This window comes from Pipistrellus hanaki, assembly GCF_964339955.1.
Source record: "Pipistrellus hanaki genome assembly, chromosome: 12".
NCBI classification, from domain to species: domain Eukaryota; kingdom Metazoa; phylum Chordata; class Mammalia; order Chiroptera; family Vespertilionidae; genus Pipistrellus; species Pipistrellus hanaki.
In genome coordinates this window covers 51886757-51910953 of record NC_140514.1, presented here as the reverse complement: position 1 = coordinate 51910953, position 24197 = coordinate 51886757, and the positions used below count along the sequence as shown (strand labels likewise).

General features: G+C 42.7%; 1 protein-coding gene across 9 annotated transcripts in view; it reads left to right on the top strand.

Annotated features, from left to right (window-relative positions):
* Positions 1-2372: 2372 nt before the first annotated feature.
* The window catches only part of CHST10 (carbohydrate sulfotransferase 10), a 29559-nt gene continuing 7734 nt past the window's right edge, over positions 2373-24197 (top strand). The window contains exons 1-5 of one of the 9 annotated variants that reach the window (XM_084900853.1): positions 2586-2663; positions 4541-4619; positions 14976-15064; positions 15825-15956; positions 22879-22970. In XM_084900853.1, coding sequence (XP_084756979.1) covers positions 15022-15064; positions 15825-15956; positions 22879-22970 — 267 coding nt within the window. In that variant the 5' untranslated portion in view covers positions 2586-2663; positions 4541-4619; positions 14976-15021. Of the gene's footprint in view, positions 2664-4540; positions 4620-4767; positions 4846-14975; positions 15069-15824; positions 15961-22878; positions 22971-24197 lie in introns of those variants that run through there. The other 8 variants (XM_084900851.1, XM_084900854.1, XM_084900852.1 and 5 more) reach the window with 8 other exon arrangements.

The window sequence follows — 24197 nt, the reverse complement described above, 5'->3', positions numbered from 1 at the left end:
GCGAGGGAGCAATGGGGGCAGTGCCTTTCCCTGTTTGGCCAGTCACCTCCTGCAGAGGTAGGCCAGAATGTGGCTTAGGCCCGCTCCCTTAGGAGCCATCAGGGGGACATCCCTGAGGGTTCCTGGACTGTGAGAAGGGGCAGGCCAGGCTGAGGGGTATGAAGGGCACATGTTTTGTGCACTGGGCCTCTAGTGCTAACATAGTATAATATCACAAAGGTTGTAGAAAATATTAAAATATGCAAATAACAGGATTACTTCTATTATATTCTAATATATATTTTTTCCTCTAGCTCTATTTTGGTTCATCAGTTTATGTTGTTCATTATATTCCACAAATGAGTGAGATCATGTGATATTTATCTGTCTCCAACTGGCTTATTTCATTTAGCATAATGCTCTCCAGGTCCATCCATTCTGTTGCAAATGGTAAGAGCTCTTTCTTTTTTATAGCAGCATAATATTCCATTGTGTAGATATACCACTGTTTTTTAATCCACTCATCTGCTGATGGACACTTAGGCTGTTTCTAGTAAATTGTAAATTGTGCTGCTATGAACATAGGGGTGCACATATCCTTTTTGATTGGTGTTTCTGATTTCTTGGGATATATTCCTAGAAGTGGGATTACTGGGTCAAATGGAAGTTCCATTTTTAATTTTTTAAGGAAACTCTGTACTGTTTTCCGCAGTGGCTGCACCAGTCTGCATTCCCACCAGCAGTGCACGAGGGTTCCTTTTTCTCTGCATCCTCGGCAGCACTTGAATGTTGACTTGTTGATGACAGCTATTCTGACAGGTGTGAGATGGTGCCACATTATTGTTTTGATTTGCATCTCTTGGGTGATTAGTAACTTTGAGCATGTTTCCGTCTCTCTTTTGCCTGCGGTAGGTCCTGTGAAAGTAGTTTTGACATTGTAACCTCCAGGGGTCTACTTTGAGAACCACTATTTTAGAAGCTATTCTTCCATTATAAAGATTAACTGCTAATACTTTCCTGAAGTTCATTTATAGAAACAAAAAAATGGAACTGAAATAATTTGGGAAAACCCCAAGAAAAATACTCAGTTATCTTAGTAATCAAAGTACAAGCCCATGGAAAGAACTATTATATTTTAATATTTGAACAGCTTCCTGGGGATGCAGTAATTAATAATAATGAAAGTAGCTTATGTTTGTTGTAAGGCTCACTACTGGGGAAGAACTGTGCTTTAAATGCAGTATCTCCATTACTCTTTTGCAAACTCTGAGGTAAATGCTATATAATCCCACTTTCTAGATTAGGAAACTGGACAGAGAAAAGTAAAAGAAGACAAGATCACAAGACAGATGTGGGTTTGAACTCAAGAAGTCTAATTCCCAGAGCCTGGGCCCTTAAATCCTGCATAATATTCCATGTCACATCTCTAAGGTCCAATTTTACTTAGTGTGCTTCTCCCATCTATGTGGGCCTATTCAAATCCTCAAGAGAAAGGAAATGTTTTGTGTTGACCATAGTGCCCAAAGGGCTGAATATCTTGATGTTTAGGCTAAGTAAAACATCTTGCCATTTTAAGCCATTATGGCTTAAATTTCACATTAAAAGTGAAATCTTGAACGACTGTGCCCCATTGATATATTTAACCAATTGAGGAGGGAACCAACAGGGTAGACAAAAACAAAACAAAAAAGCTGTTTTCTTGAATGCTTGACAAACATTTGTGTGTTTCTGTGCACATATCTATATTACCCTATTTGCTAAATAGATAAAGAATAGTTAGGTAGTTAACAAACATGTAGGTTATATCAAAACAACACTACCTTTCCCAGGGCAATGAAACCTCTGACACTTTTGGGAGTGACTTCCATACCAGGTTCTACAATCCTGCTGCCTCATGCACTTCTGCAGGTTAAGTTACAACTACCCGTGTTTCCCCGAAAATAAGACATCCTCCGAAAATAAGACCTAGTGCATGGAAAGATAAGACATCCCCTGAAAATAAGACCTAGCGCAACTTTGGGAGAAAAAATTAATATAAGACACTGTCTTATTTTCGGGGAAACAGGGTAGTAACTTGTACTTTTTAATCCCTTCACCTTGTACACCTGAAACGAATATATTATTTTATATCAAACTGTAATTGAAAAAAATAATTAAAGTTTGTAGTTACAATGCCACAGGACTGTGCACTGTTCTGGCCTTTCTCAGCTGTTTATTAACCAACGAAGTTAAATCCCCCGCCGACTGGCTGCCTCGGAGACTAGGTGGGCAAAGTCCCTCTGCCTCGCCACCTCCCGCCTGGGTCGGTTCGCTCCTGCCCGGCCCGGAGGCGCGCGCCGTGGGTGGGCGCGCGCACGTAGGAGCAGGCGGCGCGCGCACGTCGGGTCGGCGGCGTGAACGCGCACCGCCCGCGGGCGGCACGTACAGACACGTACGGACGCGCGGGGCCGCGGGGGCCGCGGGGGGCGGTTGGTGGCCTCGCCCCCCGAGAGGGCCCGGCGCGTGGGGCTTCCTCTCCCCGGCGCCGCGGCCGGCTCTTCCCGGGCCAGGCGGCGGCGCGGGGCCTGCGGGCGGGCGGGCGGGCTTCCCGCTCCGGATCCGGGACCCGCGCCCTTCGCCCCCAGACCCGGAGGCCGCGCGGAGCGTCGTGGAGGAGCCGCGGAGACGCCCCGGCTTCGCGGAGGGTGAGCTTGGGGCCCGGCCGGGGGCTGGTTCCACAGATGTCCACACCCGGCCCCACTCCACTCGGTGCACTGATCGGGGTGAACCGCCTTTTCTCTGCGAGCTGCATCCCAGCTGGCGACGTGAGGACCCTCCTCGTCGGCGGGTTTCGTGGGAAGAACCTTCCTCGCGTTCATTAAAGCGATGAGGCGGCTTCCTCCCCGCCGGATGCTGGGCTCACTGGGATTGTGGACACTCGGCGATCTGTCATTTACTCCTTTCATCCTTGTCTGAGATTTTGCATTAGTAACTGCGGGCGGAAAGAGGAAGAAAATGTTCCGCTTGGGTGCAGGGAACGTGCAGGGATGAGGGGCCATGTGCAGCCTTTCCTACATGCACAGTTTTGGTGGGTGAGCTGAAAGGGAAGGTTGCAAATGCAGCCTTCTTCCAGCCAGGCTCCAGGGTGCTCTCCCTCTGCTTTTGGCAATCCAGAGGCCTGTCAGAAGTTGAGGTTGAGGCATCCATTTCTGCACTTGTGGCTGGGAAGATGAGCCAGGTTTCCCAAAGCTGTCATTTTTGTTTTCCAAGTCTGCCAAAGGCTGAGGGCCCCACCTTGAGTAGAAAACCGCGCGGCCAGGTTCTGGTTAGCTAAGCGGGAGCACAGTCATAAAGGAGTTTTTGTCTGAAAAATCCAAAGTCTGGGGCTTTGAGCCATGAAAGGTTGGGTACTGGTCAAGTTTTAACTGCCAGGGTGAGAAATGTCTCAGACATTTTTAAAATTAGGCAGCTGAGTTTAGCTCCTGCTTGCTGATCTCCAGCACCTACATTTACCCTTTTCAGTGACTGGGTGAAAGAGGAAAGACACAGAGAAGTGGTCTTCTCCATTTTCCCCTTAAAACGAGGTCATAGTCCACCTTGGGTTAAGAGGAAAAGAAAAACTGTTCCAGCTTTGCTCTTGACCCTGAAGAAAAGAATCTCAAAGAAATACCGGACAGAAAAATTCTCTCCTTACCTGGAGTGAAAATTGAAGTGCTTACAAAAAACTGAGCAAAGAAAGGAGAGAATTAGTACACATCGCAGGCCATCTGCATTTATAGGCCGGTCATTTTCCAGATGCTTGATGTTATACAATAAAAAGGTGGGAGAGAGCCAGAAAAGGAAACGAGGGAGAGAGGTGAATGCAGGGCCTTAGAGACTGCAGCAGCCAAGAGAGTATGTTTTCTCCTGATACTGGTCAGGAAGAATCTGGATTGAGTACATCAAGCTTAATCTTTTTATCTACATAACATGAAACTGCTTTTAATGTTCACATTGAGTTTTTAAGAGTTGAGGGAAGCACAGCCGACTGTGCCACATGCCTCCCAGGCAGCTTGGGCTGTATTGTGTGTCAAATGAGTTGTTTATTTTGCCATGTAATTCTGTCAAATATTGTCAAATCTGTAATCTCCCTAATTCCATGAGTGTTACTTATTTCTAGTTATTCACTCACGATATGACATTTGCTAGGGTGTTAAAGCTTGGATAAATGCAAAGCCCAGGGGACACCTTGCATTGGAAGTTTTGATCATCTTACACAGGGATTCTTTATCCATAATCAAATATATAAAACAGCTATAATAGGATTTGATTATTTTTGCTACAAAACATATATATATTTTTTCACACTACATTGCAGGTCAGTCTTTTAAATAGTTGGCATTGTTGGTACATTTAGAATGCTTGTTCACTTACCAAGAAATCCAAGTGTTACCCACCTCTATAAGAAACCTGTTGTGCAAAATGTACCTGAATAATCAAAGTGGTTAACCACTTTGTATAAAACCAAGTTGTGTTAAGTAAGTTGATCTTGTCACTTTTAATGGTGCTTATTGGTTTTAAAATTTATCCTATACATTGACAGGAGGAAGCAAGAACCTCGGGCAAAATAAATACTGCTGGGAATGTGGACCCCCGGCCGCAGAAGGTACGTGAAGGAGAACGTGAGCTCACTAGTTAATTGAGATTTGCGTCATTTTGTACTCTTACTACCTCCTTTCTTGCCCATGTGGAGATTTTAGGACCATTAAAACTCTTCAATAGGAGTATGTACACGTATATTTTGAATAAATGTTTTCTTAAATATAATAGGAGCAAGTCTGACCTGGAGATGAGTTGAGTTTAGTACTTGCTAAGAGGAGTGCCTGACATGCAGCGAGCCCTACACAGGTATTTGCTAATGATTTGTTCTTCATTATTATTCATGAGAATCTGTCTTAACCTCACATCCGTCCTGAGTTAGGACAGATGTGACTAGATGAACAGTCATTCAAAGATGGTAAATTGTAATGATGACCACGTAGACACAGGAAATTTCTGAACTTAGAGAGAAACCCTAACTATGATCTAAAAATCACAGTTACCATAATTTATATATGTTATGATCACATGCAATGTTTCATTTTATTAAGCTGTAATTTAATAATTTTATTGTTTAGGTAATATATTTTATTTCAAACTCAAAGGTCTGAAAAGGTTGACTTGTTTGTAGAATGTCCCCCATTGCTCTAGCCCTCAGCTGTCTAGTTTCCCTTCTTCCTGCGAGTCCTCCCAGGCTATCAGTTTCTTGTGCATAACCGGATTACTTTTGTACAGTTTACTTTAGTGTCAAGATATGTTTAGGGAGAATGTTTTAAAAACTGAACCCTGGATACATGGTCCTTCCCCTGGAGTTCGTGTGTGATGGGGATGGGACCAGGAGCTTTCATCTTAGCAAAGAGCCATTGACAGGATCCTTCATTGGTGCTCAGTCCCCGAGGGGCATGGGTGTCCTGGCTGCTCTTGGGATTCTGGGACCCAGCCAAGGTCCTCATCCAGGTGCTGTATCATTTGTTTCCTCACTGTGCTCTGCCTCTTCTCAGCATCATCCCCTACTGGAGGCCTTTCCTTTGTCCCTTACTCTTCTTTGTTACTCTCAGTGGCATGTGTGCCCTATACATAGGTGTGAGCCTATACGTTAATGGCTCTGTTTGTTTATATCTTGTCTTCCTCTGTTAGCCCCAAGCACCATGTGAGCATGAGTGTGTATTGCCTTACATATCCCCAGGACCTAGAAAAACTCCTGGCCTAGTTGTAGGCACTTTGTAAATATCGGTGAATGAATGAATGAATGACATTTGGGAAAAAGCTGCTTTAAACAGTTCGATGGGCTTATTTACCACAGGACTTTTCAGAATGTTTGATAAGCAAATGTGCCTGGCAGAAGTGGAGCATGGCAGGTGGGAGTCAAGCTCTTCAGCAGAAATTCAGAAAGGCTTTGTGCTTTTGGGTGACAACTCAAACACTGGGGGAAAAGCCTTTGGCAGGAGTGTGATTGGCAGCTGAGTGAAATAGGTTTACAAGCATCATTTTGAAAATGTAGGGAAGAGAGAATTGGCACCCAAAGATGGTAATACAGGCATACCTCATTTTATTGTGCTTTGCTTTTTGCACTTCACAGATGTTGTGTTTTTTATAATTTGAAGGCAAGACCCTCCACCAACAAAGAGATTATGACTTGCTTTATTGCAGTACTCACTTTATTGAGGTCGTCTGGAACTGAACCCACAATATCTGTACTAGTACCAAGCCCATTGTTAGTAATTACCAACATGTAAATTGTGTGCTTTCTATTAGTTTAGACACACACACACACACACACACACACACACACACGCAGAATAGGATTTCTTGTATGTTCAGTCATATTCTTTGTTTCCTGCCCCTGCTTTCCCAGTAAGGTCTTAGGTTCCTCCTTATGGGTTTTAAAGAGCCCAGCTCTGTGACTTGGTTTTAGACCCTGCCACCTTGTCACGTGAAAATCTCCTTTAATGACTGGAAATAGGAAAGCTCTGAAGTCCTCAGGGTCTGCAGGGCTCTGTTCAGAGCAGCACACCATGACCAGAGGGGACCTTGGCAGACTTAGGTTTGCACTGTTAGCTGCAAGAGGCACTCGCAGAGTTGTCTTGTCTCCTTGAACAAAGGAGAGTTAATTACAGAAAATCTGAAGATTTTTAAAGGCCATTTGTCACCGGCTGCATAGAGAGCCGCGGCCCTTGGCAGAGCCATGAGAAGGACTGCTTACGTCAGGCCCAGTCTGTGCAGACAGAAATAGTGAGCCTTGTGGGTGTCACTCTGGACAGGAGGTAAACTCCATGGAGAACGTGTATTCACGGAAACAACGCAGACTCTGGCATAGGTTTAGAGGAGCTGCGTGAAGGGAATTTGGAATGCCTTTCTTTTTTGTCTAAGTAGTTGGGTCAAATTATGATTGTTCCCAGGTCAGACCAAACCCTAATTCTACACAGTCCGTTATCTATAGATGGGAGGGCTGAAAAACAGTGGTGGAGGTCTTTAATTCTAATTAATTTTAAGCTGTTTTTACAGAGCTCTGACATGATTCAGATCATCAGTAGATTCTAGTTGGCAGATACTATTTTGCTACCAGTTTTCCTTATAATGGAAAGAGGTGTTAGGAAAATATCTGTTATGTTAGAATGCCTAGAATCTGCAGGTTAACAAGATTCCCCAGTGGATTCCTTTGGTCATCAAAAGTTGAGAGGGGCTGAGGGCTTGGACCAGCATGTCTCAGTCCTGGCTGCTCATTGGAATCCTGGGCAGAACTTTAAAAACCTGCCCAGGATCTATCTCCAGAGATTTGTCTTGTCCTGGCTCAGGTGATCTTGGGGCCCAAGGGCATTGCTACTTACTTACTTACTTATTTATTTATTTATTTATATTGAATAAATCTTTATTGTACAGATTATTACAATTGTTCCTCTTTTTTTCTCCTATAGCTCCCCTCCACCTGGTTCCTACCCCCACCTCTGCCCTTTCCCTCCCCCCACCCCCGTCTTTATCCATAGGTGTACATTTTTTATCCAGTCTTTTCCCACACCCCCCACTCCCTTTTCCCCCTGAGAATTGTCAGTCCACTCCCTTTCTGTGCCCCTGATTCTATAATATTTACCAGTTAATACTGTTTATCAGATTTTTTTATTCCCTTGGTTTTTAGATTCACTTGTTGATAGATACATATTTGTTGTTCATAACTTTTATATTTATCTTTTTCTTTTTCTTCTTCTTTCTCTTCTTAAAGAATACCTTTCAGTATTTCATATAATTTTGGTTTGGTGGTGATGAACTCCTTTAGCTTTTTCTTATCTAAGCTCTTTATTTAACCTTCAATTCTGAATGATAACTTTGCTGGATACAGCAATCTTGGTTGGAGTTTCTTGCTATTCATTACTTTGAATATTTCTTGCCACTTTCTTCTGGCCTGCATAGTTTCTGTTGAGAAATCAGCTGACAATCGTTTGGGTGCTCCCTTATAGGTAACTAACTGCTTTTCTCTTGCTGCTTTTAATATTCTCTCTTTGTCTTTTGCTCTAGACATTTTAATTATGATGTGTCTTAGTGTGGTTCTCTTTGGATTCCTTTTGTTTGGGGTTCTGTGTGCTTCCTGGACTTGTAAGTCTATTTCTTTCACCAGGTGGGGGAAGTTTTTGGTCACTATTTCTTCAAATAGGTTTTCAGTATCTTGCACTCTCTCTTCTTCTGGGACCCCGATAATTCAGATGTTGGTATGCTTGAAGTTGTTCCAGAGGCTCCTTACACTATCTTCATATTTTTGGATTATTTTTTCTTTTTGCTTTCCTGGTTGAGTGTTTTTTGCTTCTTTGTATTCCAAATCTTGACTTGATCCTTTCAATCCTTTAGTCTGATTTTAGGTCTCTGTATAATATTTTTTATTTCAGTCAGTGTATGTTTAATTTCTAGTTGATCCTTTTTCATATTCTCGAGGGTCTTGTTAAATTTATCAGCCTTTTCTAGGAAATTCTTGAAAAACCTTATAACAGTGGTTTTGAACTTTATATCCAATCATTTGCTTTCCTCCATTTCCTTCATTTGTGATCTGCCTCTTTGTCTCCACATTTTAGCTGCTTCCCTGAGTTGATGGAGTGGCTTTGTGTGCTAGGTGTTCTAGCAGGGCCCAGTGGCTCAGCTTCCCCAGTTATCTGAGGTGGACACTCTTGGTGCACCCCTTTGTGGGCTGTGTGTGCAGTCTTGTGTGGTTAAGCCTAGATTGTTGTTAGTATAACTGGGGTGAGTTGACCTTCAGGCCAGTTGGCTGTGAGGATCAATTGTGTCTCTGCTGGGAGAGCTTCTGTGCTCAGCTTGAATGGGGCGGAGTCTCAGGGTGGAGCAGACAGCCTTGGTGTCCTATCAGCCCCACCCTAACAGGCCTCTATGTTTCAGTGTCCTGTGACAATGGCTGTATGCACTTCTGAGAAAAGGCTGCCCTGTTTCACTTGCTGCCAGAGAGTCCAGTTTCTCCCTGAATGAGTCTGGGTACCCGAAGTCTCACCTGGAACTGGAGTTCAGTGCAGTTGGGAGGTTTTGTTTTCCTCCCGAACGAGAAAGCTAGCTGCGCACCTGCTGCCCTCCCTCTCTGTGTGCCGTGAGTAAGCCAGCTGTATATTCAACCACCTGCCCTTTTCGCACCTCTGTTCTCCACAGCTCCTCCGAGTCTCAGTATCCTTTTCTCTTTCCTTCTAGTTGTAGAATTTCCACTCCACCAGCTTTCTGGTGGTTCTGGACAATGTTTGCTCTGTTTTCCTGTTGCAGTTTTGAAATTGTTGTGTGAGGCAGCAGTATAGATGTTTAATCTATGCCACTATCTTGGTTTCTCTCCATGGCTATATATTTTTAAAGCCCAGGTGATTCTAATATACAGCCAGGGCTGGGAACCACTGCCCTAAATGCAAAGTCAGACACTATTAGGTAGCTATCTAGATTCAGAATGCATGCAGTTACAATGCAAAATCATGTCGTGGCTAGTTGGACATACCATTCTTTAGAAGTTATAAAGACCTAACCTGTTGTATATCGTGGGTCTTACTGGTTCATTCTCTGGTTTTAGGCATCTAGAGTAGGGGTGTCGAACTCAATCAGAGAAGGGGCCAAAATCTAAAATCCAGCCTAAATCGCGGGCCGAATGGTTTACTGAACAGTCATAAACTGACAATGTCATAAACTGACAGCGGAGTGCAGTGATGACAGCGCGGTGCGGGCCACATTGCAAGGCCTGGCGGGCTGGATTTGGCCCACGGGCCTTGTGTTTGACACATGTGATCTAGAGGATGACATGAGATATGGAACACTTAGCTGGGCTTGCGTGTGCCTGGTAGAATGTTCCTGCTCCATTGTTGGAAATGCCTTGAGACTGGAGGGAGGCCAAGTGGACAGTTGCACTTTACATCTTTGTGCTGCCAGAGAAAAGGTTTCAAAATTTAAGGCATATCACAACACTACCCTCCTTCTTCTCATGTATTACTCCCTCTCTCAAACAAAACTCAGTTTATCTAAATTTTTAACCAGTTTACCTTGACAGCTTTTTCACTTGAGTCTGTGTACAATTTGTAAATTTTCTTGCAATACCATGAGAAAGATAAAAAAGTAAGTGCTTGATAATTGTGCTTCTCCCCATGCCAGGCTTTTTCTCTGGCTTGTCCTCATACACAGTGAAAGCATCCTTATGTAGAGCAGTATCTCCCTGCAGGTCCCACGTAAACCCACCTTCCCACCTTCCCACCTTCCCCAGTCTGCCCTCCTTTATCTGGACAGGAAAGACCACCATCTAGGCCCTTGCTGCTGTGTCTATCAAAGGAGCAATTTCTGATGTAAAAGTATAATCACCTAGATTGCGGGGTGGCTCTGGAGAGAGAAGGGATCAGGACCAGGCAGGACCATGGAGAGGTGCCAACCTTATTTGTATACTTGATTTCCTCTTAAAAAACTCAAATAAGTACAACAAAACTTTTAGAGCTGATTGTCTATAAACAGGTATTTGTTATGTTATCCTTTGTACTTTATGTTTTAAGTATTGCATATTTTAAAAACTAAAAAACAATGATAACAGAGATGTATTTATTAAATATTCAGATACATACTGACTTTGTCACTTCATATGAGTTTTTCCCATTCTTTCCCACACCTTACAAAGTGGTAGGTAAACTGCATTTGCTAGAAATGAGACAAAAAAATTAAAGACAAAAATAAAGACAACAGGGTCCATGTATATAATTGGCATTTTCTATATTTTATTGGTTTTTATTATAAAATGGATATGTGCTTATTGCAAAAATGTTTTTAAAATACAAAATAGAACAAAGAAAAAAATGATTCCACTCACCCTCAATAATTTATTCTGTGCATTATAGATGCAGTATGTGTGTATTTGCATGTGCATATAATCACATTCACACATATACAGTTTTTTAGCAAATAGGATCATGTATTCAGTTCTGCAACTTTTTTTTACTGATGTATCTTGACACTTTGGGCCTGACATTGGCACACCTTTTGGCATTGAGTTTTATTTATAGTTCAAAAACATTTTTTAGACTTCTGCAGGATTTATTAATTTTCCATTCTGCATGTTCTAAGTTCCATGTCTATTAAAGTGCATGTAAGTTCTATGACTTAAAAATATAATTTTATTTTCGAGTAATACTGAAGCTCTAGTAGCTTGTTTTCTAGTTTCAGTTAATAGATATTAGATATATAACTGTTCTCATGTGGAGACTGAAGAAATATTTTGAAGTTGAAAGGGAGCGTCATATTAAAATACTTTAGTTTGGAAAATCTTAGGTAGAAAGTTGAGCAAAGTGTCTGCTAAAGTGTCTTTCAACTCTCCTAAGTTTTCCTTATGGCTCTCATTTTTTCCCAAAAATGTTTTACTGTCTTTTTAAATTGAATTTATTGGGTGACATTGGTTAATAAAATCATGTAGCTTTCAGACATACGATTCTACATTACCTCATCTGTATATTGTACTCTGTGTGGGCCACTCCAAGTCAAGTCTCCTTCCAGCACCATTTATCCCAACTTTGCCCTCTTCTACTCCCCCGCCTCCTCCTTTCATTCTGAGGCTATGAGGGTTTTTGTTTGTTTGTTTGCTTTGCTTATCCTTCACTTTTTTTTTTTTTTTTTTTGCTTAATCCCAGGCCATCCCCTCTCCCTCCCTCCCTCACCTTCCATTCTCTCTAACAGCTGTCAGTCTGTTCTCTATATCTATGAGTCTCTCTCCCCTTTGCTTGTTAGTTTATTTTGTTCTTAAGATTTCACATAGCAATGAAATCATATGGTACTTGTCTTTCTCTGACTGGCTTATTTCACTTAGCATAATAATATACAGGACCATCCATGCTGTTGCAAGAGATAAGATTTTAATGGCTGAATAGTATTCAGTTGTGTAAATGTACTTCAGCTTTTCAATCTACTCATCTACTGATGGGCACTTGGGCTGCTTCCAAATCTTGGCTATCTATGTAATAAAAGCCTAAGCAACCATTATGGCAGAACGATCAGAATGACTGGTCACTATGATGCTCACTGACCACCAGGGGAGAAAAGCCCAACGCAGGAGCTGCCCACTGGTAGTCAGTGCACTCCCACAGCGGGAGCATGCTCAGCCAGAAGCCAGGCTCATGGCTGGCAAGTGTAGCTGCAGTGGCAGGAGCCTCTCCCACCCCCACAGCAGCGCTAAGGAGCAGCAAGCAGGTGGGCAGTAAGGAGAGAGGGGTCCCGGCCTGCTGAAGGACCCCTCCTGGTCCTATCCCCCCCAGTGGCCACTAGTTGTAAATAATGCTGCAATAAACATATGGGTGCATCTATTCTTTCGAATTAGTGTTTTGGGTTTCTTTGTATATATTCTCAGTAGAGGAATTCTGGGGTCATTAGATAGTTCTATTTTTAATTTTTTTGATATAACTCAGTGGTTGCACCAAATCTGCATTCCTACCAACAGTGCATTAGAGTTCCCTTTTTCCCACATCCTCGCCAATACTTTGTTGATTCATTGATGATAGCCATTCTGACAGGTGTAAAGTGATATCTCATTGTGGTTTTAATTTGCATTTCTTTAATGATTCGTGACTTTAAGCATCCTTTCATGTGTATTGGCCATTGTGTGTCGTCTTTGGAGAAATTTCTATTCAGAAATTTCTTTGTTCATTTCTTAATTGAATTATTTATTTTGATGTTGAATTTTATAACTTCCTTATAAATTTTGGATATCAAACCCTTATTAATATATAATTATGTCTGTGTCCTCCCATTCTTTGGGTTGTCTTTTCATTTTGTTGATGGTTTCCTTTGCTGTGTAAAAATGTTTTAGTTTGATAATAGTCCCATTTGTTTATTTTTTCTTTTGTTTCCTTTGCCTGAGGCAATATATCAGAAAAATATTGCTATGAGAAATGTCCAAGATTTTACTGCTTATGTTTTCTTCTAGGATTATCATAGTTTTGGGTCCAACATTTTAATCTCTAATCCATTTTGAGTTTATTCTTGTGTATGTGAAAGGAGGTGGTCTGGTTTTTTTTTCTTCTCTTTTGCAAATATCTGTCCAATTTTTCCAACACTTTATTGAATAGTCTATCCCATTGTATGTTTTTGCCTCCTTTGTAAATATTTACTATAAAGGTGTTAGTTTATTTCTGGGCTCTCTATTTTGTTCTAGATTTATATGTCTGTTTTTATGCCAATACTATTCTGTTTTGATTACTAAGGCCTTATACTATAGTTTGATATCAGATAGTGTGATTCCTCCAACTTTGTTCTTCTTTCTCAAGATTGCTGTGGCTATTCAGGGTCATTTGTGGTTCATATAAAATTTTGGAGTATTTGTTCTAGTTCTGTGAAATATGTTATTGGTATGTTGATAATAATTGCATTGAATCTATAGACTACTTTGGGTAGTGTGGACATTTTAATGGTGTCAATTCTTCCTATTCATGAAGATGGTATATGCTTCTACTTATTTGTATCTTCTTCAGTTTTTTCTTCAGTGTCTTATAATGTTCTGAGAACAAGTTTTTTAAATTGGTTAAATGTATTCCTAGGTATTTTTTTTTTTAGGCAGTTGCAAATGGGTTTATTTTCTTAGTTTCCATTTCTGATAGTTCATTATTGACGTGTACAAATGCAACTGATTTCTGGGTATTTTTTTTTTGTATCCTGCTACTTTACTGAATTCATATGTCAGTTCTAGTAGATTTTTGGTTGAATCTTTAGGGTTCTCTACATACAGTATCATGTTATCAGCAAATAATAACAGTTTTACTTTTTCCTTTCCAATTTGAATGCCTTTTATTTTTTATTTGATTGCTCTGGTGCTGGGACTTCCAGTACTATGTTGAATAAGAGTGATAGAAGCCAATATCCCTGTCTTTTTCTAGATCCTAAGGAAACCACTTAGTTTTTGCCCATTGAGTATGATGTTGCTGTGGGTTTGTCATATATGGCCTTTATTACTTTGAGGCATGTTTCCTCTATTCCCATTCTCCTGAGAGTTTTGATCATAAGTGGATGCTGGATTCTATCCAGTGTTTTCCTGCGTCTGTTGATATGATCATGTGATTTTTACCTTTCTTTTGTTTATATGATATGTCTTATTTATTGATTTGTAGATATTGTACCAATCTTTCATCCCCAGAATAAATCCCAGCCAGGTCCCTCTGGCTTGTGCAGTACTGTCTCAAAAGATGACGACAGAGGAGAAAGGGGACTCGGCTTGGAAAGGCCAGCTGACTTTAAGCAGGTGGAGAGGGAGTGGCATTCCCTTTGTTGGGTAGTGTTGCCCAATAAAATACAGGACACCTGGTTAAATTTGAAATTCAGAGAGATGGCAAATAGCTTATTTTGGTATATCCCATGCACTATTTGAGACACATTGATAGTTGTTCCTCTGAAATTCAGACTTAACTGGGTGTCTTGTGTTTTGCTTAATCTGTTTAATTTGGTCCGCTGCTTGGGACCTCAGGAAGCACACTGGGCCTACTGTATGGGCAGCTGAGGATGACAGAAGGTGATGCACAAGCCACCTGAGAAAGGCTGCACATTAGGTGGTGAATTCCCCGCTGCAGGGCGTGTTCAGGTGTAGGCTGGGTAACCACCTGGTGGGGGACATTTGGGTTTCAGATACCTGGTCCCAGTGAGAGTCTATGACATAAACATTTTTGAGACAAGAGGAGAGTTGATCCTCTGGCTCCACCCCAAGCTCTGTCCCATCTAGTGTTTAGAAGCTCTCTGATGCTGTTTGCCATCAACACATGCTGAGAGGACCAGGTCTCCCCACTGGCAAGTGGTGGATGACCTCAGCCTTTTGGCAGAAACCAGCCCAGCCAGCCTGGCCCCTTTAAAGGATCTGGTTTGGCCTGAAGAAGCGCTTTGTTGAAGGTGAAATGAAACATGCATTTTTGTCTCTCTTGCTGAGAACTGACTTGACTTCCTGGTTCTTTATCTGTCTCCTGCAGCAGAGTGGGACTTGTGTGACCTGCATCCCTCCTGAGCAACAAAAGCATGAAAAACACCCACCCCCCAGTTTCTGCACTGGCCCTTACAGGCAAGTGAATGGAGATAGAGAAGTTTTGATGTTCATTTCTCCTGGTTACAGATTCTGTGTACAGATTCTCTAGGTGTGGCTACCTCTCGTCAGCAAGTCAGGGTTCTAAGCAGCTTGCTTGGGATTGCCCAGTATGGCTTCTGCCCTCTTCAGAGGTCTAGCCCTTGGCAGGACTCCTCTTGCCCGCCTGCTTCCAGGCCCTGGTGGACTCTGGGTAAGAGAAACATTTTGATGCATGAAGTGCTAGGTACCTGCAAAGAGATGCAGTGGTGGTCATCTTGAACCCCAGATCGACTCTTCAGAGGCAGAGTGAGACAGTTTTAGGTTGGCCTGAGGAGGTCTGCCTCACAGAAGATGATTGTGACCTTGGGTGTGCTCAGCATCCTTATTCTGCACGACAGTACGCACAGCCTCCTACAGATGGCGATCCTCAGCAAAGGAAATTAGAAACATGTTGATGTTAGTCTGATCCAGAAAGCAATCAAGAGGCAAAAGTAAAATTTTACCACAAGTTCCAAAGCAGAGAGAAGTGGCTCCTTTCCCCCAGATGTGTTACCTTTGACTTAATTATCAAATTGAAAGTTATTAATTAAAAATAAAATGTTAAGTTAAAGCTAAGTCAAAATGCCCATAGTATCAATAAAAGGTTTTTAAAAACTATTTGTACTGATGCTATTAACTAGAATCCCCTATTGTTTTTCTGATCACTTGCTTAGTTGATGTATTTGTAAGCAGCAGGAGCACTCCGCTTGTTTTCCAGGAAGAATCACTGAATGGCTGACGTTTGACAACATGCACCACCAGTGGCTTCTGTTGGCTGCATGCTTCTGGGTGATTTTCATGTTCATGGTGGCCAGCAAATTCATCACCTTGACCTTTAGAGACCCGGACGGTAGGTATGCTGCCTTGTGGAGTGAATTTTGGCTAATCCAGACATTGCTGTGATAGTTTTTCTGAGGACATGCACAAATGACCTCTGTCACAGAATCTAAGGACTTTAGTTCTAGAAGATACCGGGGAGGTTATGGCATCCACATCCTTAACCATATAGAGGTGCAGGGTGAAAAGGCAGGGGATGTTCTCACCAGCTCCGCCTTTTGGGTGGACAGAACATGCTTTTTTGGTGGGCTCCTCGGCGCCTCCTCCATGGCATCCCACAGGCTCAGAATCTGGGAATGTGTTCTGCTTGGCATCATCGTGAGACAAGACTGTGGTTGATCAGCATGCCTGAGTGCCAGGTGGTGCTGTGCACTGTGGCCACATGCTTGAAGGTCACCTCAGTGCATCAGAAAGAAGGTGATTTAAATATGTGCATGTCAGGTTGTGCTTGAGGGTTTTCCACTCCCTTGACATGATGTGGACGGTCAGAGGAGGACACAGAGAGCACCAAGCCCAGCTTCAGCAGAGCTGCTTCTAGGTCTTGCTCTTGTCCTTTGCTTACCTGGGTCTTAGCCTCTAAGACTCACCTGAGTGCGGCGAGGCTCTCTGAGTGACCGGTGAAGTGCTGGGCATGCAAAGGAGGTGCAGTGATGGTCATCTTAAACCCCAAAGTGACTCCTTTCAGAGGCAGAGTGAGCAAAACACAGGGGAGATGTCAGAGGCTTAGGAGCGGTTTTAGGTTGGCCTGATGAGGTCTGCCTAACGGGAGATGTTTGTGGCCGAGGGTGTGATCATCATCCTTATTTTGCACGACTCTTTGTACATCCTGCAGATGGTGGCCCTTAGCAAAAGAGTTTAGAAAAATATCACGTGAGCACTTTCCCGGTTTTCTCCTGCAGGCCCTGCTATGCCTGGAGCTCCTGGGTGTGTCCCTGCAGCACTGAGGGCTGCCTTGTGCGCGCGCGCCCCCCCCCCCCCCCCCCCCCCCCCCCCGTGTCCTGCTCCCGTCCCTCTGCGTCTCCCTGTCTGTTCAGTAATAACAGGGTTGGAAGGCAGATCTGCAGGCAGAAGAGGATAGACCTGAGATCAGCACCAAGGAGGGAGTGCTTAGCTCCAGGGTTTCCACTAACAACAGTTATCAGTTACCGGGCCCTCAGTACTTGAGGCCCCAACAGGCTGTCATCACAAGTCACCCCTCATCATCCACGGCCCTCTAGATGAGGCTTCGCAGACTCGGAAAGGTAGTGTCATCCATGCAGGTACCCACGTGGCCAGGATCACACAGGTAACTGGCTCGCCCTGGGCACTGGGGCCTCTGTCAGACACCCGGGCTCAGTCTTGTTGGACTTTGAGGCGGTATGCTCAGCTTGGCAGTTTGGACATGGCTCCAGCGTGGTTACCAAGAATGGAGGCCCCTTGCTGAGAGGTAGAGCAGTGGTTCTCCTCCCGCTGGAGTTTCAGAATCACTGGGGGGCTTTGAAAACCTTTGCTGCTTGAGGCCAACCAGAGACTAAGTTATCTTGAATCTACGTAGGAGTGAGGCCCCAGGGGAGAACCTCAAGTGTGAACAGAGCTGGGAAGCTGAATGATAATTAGAGCTGCTGATACTATGAAACCACACATTTTACTTGTGAGTTCTTTGAAAGTCTCCTCCTGGTAAAGAAGGCACCTACAGGGCAGGTCATGAGGTTAAAGTGTTTATGGTTTATTTTGTTTAAAAAAGTAGAATCGGTAATGTATTTATGAGACTTACATAAAAAATAATTAAATTAGATGTATGTTTTGAGTTATATTATTCTCTGGCTCCTCTATAGAACACCTTATTCCTCAGTGGTAGCTGATAAACGAGGTGTCATTCTGCTTTGACATGGCAGATTTTATGCTGAATGTTTTCACAAAAGTGTTAAAACTTGGAGGTTTTGTAAAGGGGAGTAAAAAATTACAGGGAAAGAAGAAAAAACCTACAGAGAAGGATGGAAAGCTTTAGAATTTTATTATTTTAGAAATTTGTTATTGAATCTATTGGATGTTCTGGGATTTAAGACCTGAGAAAAGCTCACCAAGTATCTCCAGCCCTTTAAGGTGGGTGGTGATTCCTTGTGCCCTTCGATTCCGTGTGGCCATGTGATGCTGTGGCCAGTGAACCACTGCAGGTGGGAACTTTGGTGCCAGCGCACACTGGGTCTACCAGTGTAGATGATTGAGCTCCTTGAAGTTAAACAGTCCCCTGAAGGCCATCAGAGAAGACAGTGGGTGGGTGGTTCAGGCATCTCCTATCCTTTTAGTGGGAATTGTCACTTAGCCTTAGGGTTCCCCTCTGTCTCAGAGGGGATCTTAGAGCTGAACAGGAAACAAAGAGTTTTGTAAACCTGTGTCTGCAAAGACTTTTCTCATGTGTTAGGCTTTGTTTCACTGGTGTTCACAGTATTTTCACCTTTGAACCAAAATCTTTGTTTTTATCACAAGGAATATTTATCACAAGGAAATAACTGGCAACACAGCAGGATCATGCGTGATGAAGGTTCATTTCCTAAAACGTAGGTAGCGAATCCTTAGTCCTAGCACCGAAGGGCTGGTTGTAACTCAGAGTCTGTGGGAAGGCTCTATTCTAGACTCCCTCAGTGGATGTGTGTGCTTTCTTCTTACCTGCCTGTTCCTAGTGATTCCCTTACTACTTAAGCTGATAGGAAGAGCAGATATGTCCTGAGCTGCTGTTTACAGCAATGCTTACCTTGTTTTGTTTTATTTGTTGTTGTTTTTTTAATAGTGTTGTGGTCTCTTTTCAGCTCAGCAATGAAGCTACAGTGATATTTGTGGCAATGATTTATCTTTGGTTGACAAATTCCAGTGTCATGTTGAACTAGGATCGGGTGTTGTGACTAGCTTTATTATAGGAAAATAGATCCAGTCCAGCAATGGGAATTTCATGACAGGGATGTTGAGAATTGTGCATCTGGTGCATAAGTGTAGACTCTGGTTTTAGGCTCACTTCTGTTTGATTTCCTCTCCCAAACTTTTGCTTCACTTAGTCCCTCAGCTTGGTTGTAAGCTGCTAAGGGCAGAGCCAATGATTCAGAGTCTTTACCTGCCTCCTGCCTGTCGTGTGAAGGGGGAGAGATGGTTGACTGGATACAGCGTGGTCAGGAAGATGAGTGGATATGATCCCTTCTAGAAAAACAAAGCAGTGCATCGCTTGGTAAATTTAAATGCATAGTGAATAGAATGAGGCCTATAACAAAAGTGAGCTGATACGTTACGAAGGCACCTGGCCATAACTGGAGGATCAGAATCCTTGGTCTTGTTCCTGAGGGCCGGAGTGGGGAAGGGAACCACGGTTTGATCATAGTGGGCATAATGGTATCTGCTGAAAATAAATGGCCATCGACAAAGCAATGGAAAAGCCAAACCAAACATAAATTATATTGTCAGTTTATTTCTGTCTCTTCGAAGCAGGCTCAAGGGGAGGTGGGGAGAAAACACCAGGAAGTTTAAAATCATAAAAATGTTAAAAATTGGCAGATGACTGGCCAGTATGTGAGATGTCCCACAGCTGACAAAGCCCATTTATTTTGCTTCTGAGTACATGAAATGGGCTGCTCTTCAAAAACTGACTGATAGGTCAATTTTTTAAAATTCACAATACATTGTCCTATTTAAATGTTATTAAGAAGCTTAGATTTCTGCAAAAACCTGTTGAACCAAGTGTTGAACTAGCTAAGCATTGTAGTGCTAATAGACGATGCTGCGGGAACAGGACAGGAGGGAATGTGACCTTTTTATCAGCACCTTAGTGCTCCAAAGGTGGTAAGATTGCCCAGGAGGAGGATAGACAGACGTTGGTCTCAGAGCCGGAGGGTATCCGGCGGCTTTGGGCTGATGGCACTGACGCCTTTGTCTAGTTTTGTACCATAAACAACACTCTTGTCCCTGTTGCCGGTCCAGAACAGCTGCTGTGCACAGCTTTGGTTAGGTTGCCTTTTAACCCAAACCTAGAAAATGGGGGAAAAGTACTTTAGTGGGATTCATAAAGGTGCACGGCAGAGAGATTTCTATTGGAGTCCGAAAAGGAAGCTGTGGGAGATGGGGCTACTGTTGTCAGGGGTTGGTAAGGAGTTCTTCCTGTGCTCTCTCCTGGCAGTGCTGGACGGGGAGGGGGACGCGAGGACTGGGCAGGTGGGGCTGCAGGAGAGTGTGCAGTGTTGGTATTAATGACCTAAGGGGAGAGGTTTTGATTTTTTAAAAAAGTGAACTGTGCCTTTGTCCATGCTTCGTTTTGCTGATTTTTATAATTTTATTTGCTCTATTTTTTCTAGCTATGTATTAGTGTTTGCAAAGTTTTGGAAATAAATGTTTGATTATAAAGGTCTGAAAGTTATATTCAAATTTTGTTCCAAAAGTCTTCTAAAAATCAGTTGGCTATAAATTATTATTTTGGACTAGCATTTTGTAAGATTTCTCTAGCCTCATCTCAGTTCCCATGAGGTTTTTTAAAAATATATTTTTATTGATTTCAGAGAGGAAGGGAGAAGTAGAGATAGAAACATCAATGATGAGAGAGAATTACTGATTGGCTGCCTCTGGCACGCCCCGTACTGGGGATCGAGCCTGCAACCCCAACATGTGCACTTACCAGAATCAAACCCAGGACTTTTCAGTCCCCAGGCCAATGCTGTATCCACAGAACCAAACCGGCCAGGGCAGTTCCCATGAATTTTTAAATTAATGTGTAAGCACTAACTTGACTTCTAGTCTGGCTTTTAAAAAAATTAAATTTCTTATTTGGGGAATCATTATAGAGTCACATGCAGTTGCAACAAATAACAGATTGAATTCTATGTCCCTTGACTCAGTTTCCCCAAGTGGTAACATCTTGCAGAGCTATGCTGATGTTAATACATGAGCAGAATCATGAGCAGGGTGCTGATGTTAATACAATCAGGAAATCCCTTCTGTTGCCCTTTTATAGCTATACTCACCTCCTCCTCTCCGCCCCCGCTTATCACTAATTTCTTCTCCATCATTTTGTCATTTCAGGAATATTATAATGGGAGGGGTTTAGGGGCAAGGTAAAATAACTGAAGGGATTAAGAAGTACAAATTGGCAGTTACAAATTAGCCATGGGAATGTAAATAGAGACTACAGTCAGTATTGTAATTACTGCGTATGGTGCCAGGTGATGTATGCTGCCAGGTGGGATCCCTACATAAGGTATTTAAATGTGTAAACAGTATGCTACACACCTAAAACTAATATTGAGTGTCAACTGTAATTGAAAATTATTTTCACTTTTTAAAAATTAAGTGGGAAAAAAAGAATATTATATCCAGTATGTGACCTTTTGGGATTGCCTTTTATTTCTTAGTATAAAAAAATCCCCGGGGATTCATCCAATTTGTATGTATCAGTAATTTGTTGCTTTTTATTGCTATATTCCAAGGTGGATGTCCCCGTTGTTGAACCTGTTGGAGTATGTCTGGATTGTGGCCATTTTAGGGGCTATTACAAATGGAGCGGCTCCAAACATTTGCGTGCAGGGTTTTACATGAACATAGTTCTCATTTCTCTGGGATAGATGCCTGGGAACAATTGCTGGGTTGCATGGTAGCTGCAGTTTAGCTTTTAAAGAAATGACCAAGTTGTTTTCCAATGTTATGCAATTTTACATTCCTACCAGCAATATATAAATGATTCAGTTTCTCTGCATCCTCACTAGCATTTTGTATTTTCACTATTTTGTATTTTAGTTATTTTGCTAGGTGTGTAGTGGTATCTCACTGTATGTTGATTTGAGTTGTTCCTTTAAAAAAATTAAAATTGACATACAATAGTATATTAGTTTCAGGTGTACAACCCCATGATTAAACGTTTATATAACTTACAAATTGATCACCCAGATAAATCTATTAGCCCTCTGACACCAAATTCCCTATATTGTACTTTACATCCTTGTGACTGTTCTCTAACTACAGGGTGGAACAAAAGTAGATTTATAGTTGTGAGTACATGAAACACAATTTATTCTTATATTATTGTTTATTAATTATTGTATTGTTTTTCATGCCAAAATCTGTAAACCTACTTTTTCCCCACCCTGTAACAATTCACTGTGGTTTTAATTTGCATTTACCTGATGGCTCATGATGTTGAACATCCTTTCATGTGTTTATCTGCTACCTGTTTATCCACTTTGGTGAAACATCTGTTCATGTCTTACCCACTTTTTAATTGGATTATTTTTTTTTTACTGTTGAATTTTGAGAGTTCTCATGTATTCTAGGTATAACTCCTTTGTAAATTTCTTCTCCTAGGCTGTAGTTTGCCTTCCTGTGATCTGTGCAGAGCCGAGTATTTATTTTGAGGAGGTTTACTTTATCAAATTTTCCAAAAAATTTCTACTATGTTTTTTATTTTTAAGGTTGTATGTGTCTACTACAGGCCCGGTGCATTGATTTGTGCATCGGTGGGATCCCTAGGCCTGGCCTGTGCCCTCTTAAAATCTGGGATCCCTCGGGGAATGTCAGAGCCAGTTTTGGTCCAATCTCCACAGGCCAGGCTGAGGGGCCCACCAGTAAACTAATCCATGCAGTGGGCCTCTAGTATGCATATAAGATATTTGGTTAATCTCTTCCTGCCCTCCCCCCTTCCCTCTGAGATTCATCAGTCTGTTCCATGTTTCCATGCCTTTATATTGAGCGTCTGTCTCCTGGTGGTAGTGCACGTCATAGCTACTGGTTGGATGGTTGAATGGTCGCTTAGGCTTTTATACATATAGACAGATGTCCAATTGCTCAAGTACCACTTATTGAAAAGACTGCCCCCTCTACTGAATTGCTTTTGCACCTGTCAAATACTGGTTGGGTGTGCCCATGTAGGTCCATTCTAGGTCTCTTTTCTGCTCCTCCATGAGAAGAGTTCTCACCTCTCTGTCTCTTAGCTTACAGCGCCAAACAGGAGTTCCTGTTCCTGACAGCCATGCCGGATTCTGGGAAGTTACAGGGAGAGCAGCAGTTTCCTGAGGAACTGAAGGTAGGCACAGCCAGGTAGAGGGCTTTGTCCCTTCCGGCCTGGTCAGCAGAGGAGCAGGGCCGCCTCTTCCCATTCTTCCCTGTGGTGTCTCGGTCTGTGTAACGTGGATTGAGGAGAAGGGCAGGGTTTGGAAGTTTAGCCGCTGTGGGTGAATGCTGGAGCACCTCCTAACTTTTCCTGTCTCAGATTCCTGAGCTGAAGATACAGGCAGAAAGGCTCACTGTATTCTGGGCAAATCAGTGAAGAGACTCGCTCTGACAATTCCTGGCAAAGTGTTGAAGGTGTTAGAATCATAAGAGGAGAAAATGCTATAAGCCACCTAGGTATTAAAATGGGTGGTTACCCATGGCCAGGTGGATCAGTGGTTAGAGCATCCCCTGGGTACCAAAAGGTTGTGGATTTGATTTCAGGCCAAGGGCATGTACCTAGGTTGTGGGTTCCATCCCTGGTTGGAGCTTGTATGGGAGGCAACAATCGTCGTCTCTCTCTCTCTCAAAATAAATAGAAACATATCCTCAGGTGAGGATTCAACAAGGAAGGAAGGAAGGAAAAAAGGAAAGAAGGAAGAAAAGGAGAAAGAAAAAAAGAAAGAGAAAGAAAAGAAAAGAAAAGAAAAGAAAAGAAAAGGAAGATTGATTTCTTCCCTGGTAGCCCAGTTGTCTTGATATGCCAAGATTGTGGGTTCAATCTCCCATCAGGGCACATACAAGAAGCAACCAATGATTGCATAAATAAGTGGAACAACAAATCAATGTTTCTTTCTCTCTCTCTCTCTCTCAAAAAATCAATAATAATAAAAGATTTTTTAAAATGGGGTGCATACAAAGAAATGACAGTCAGGTGGGGTTGGGGTGCAGTGAAGCCTCAGCTCTGGAATTGGGTGGCAGAGCCATGACTCCTTTTTTGTGTGTGTGTGTGTGTGTGTGTGTGTGTGTGTGTGTGTGTGTTTTAATTGATTTCAGAGAGGGAGAGATAGATAGAAACATCAGTGATGAGAGTGAATCATTGATTCATTGATCGGCTACCTCCTGTACGCTCCATAATGGGGATCAAGCCCAAAACCCAGGCATGTGCCCCTGACTGGAATTGAACCCGGGACCCTTCATTCGCAGGCTGACACTCTGTCCACCGAGCCAGAACAGCTAGAGCTGTGACCCTGTTTTCATTTAGGCTGTGCTCCGTGTGGAGGCAGCAGAGAGCCTGTCTCAGGTACACACGGGCTAGAAA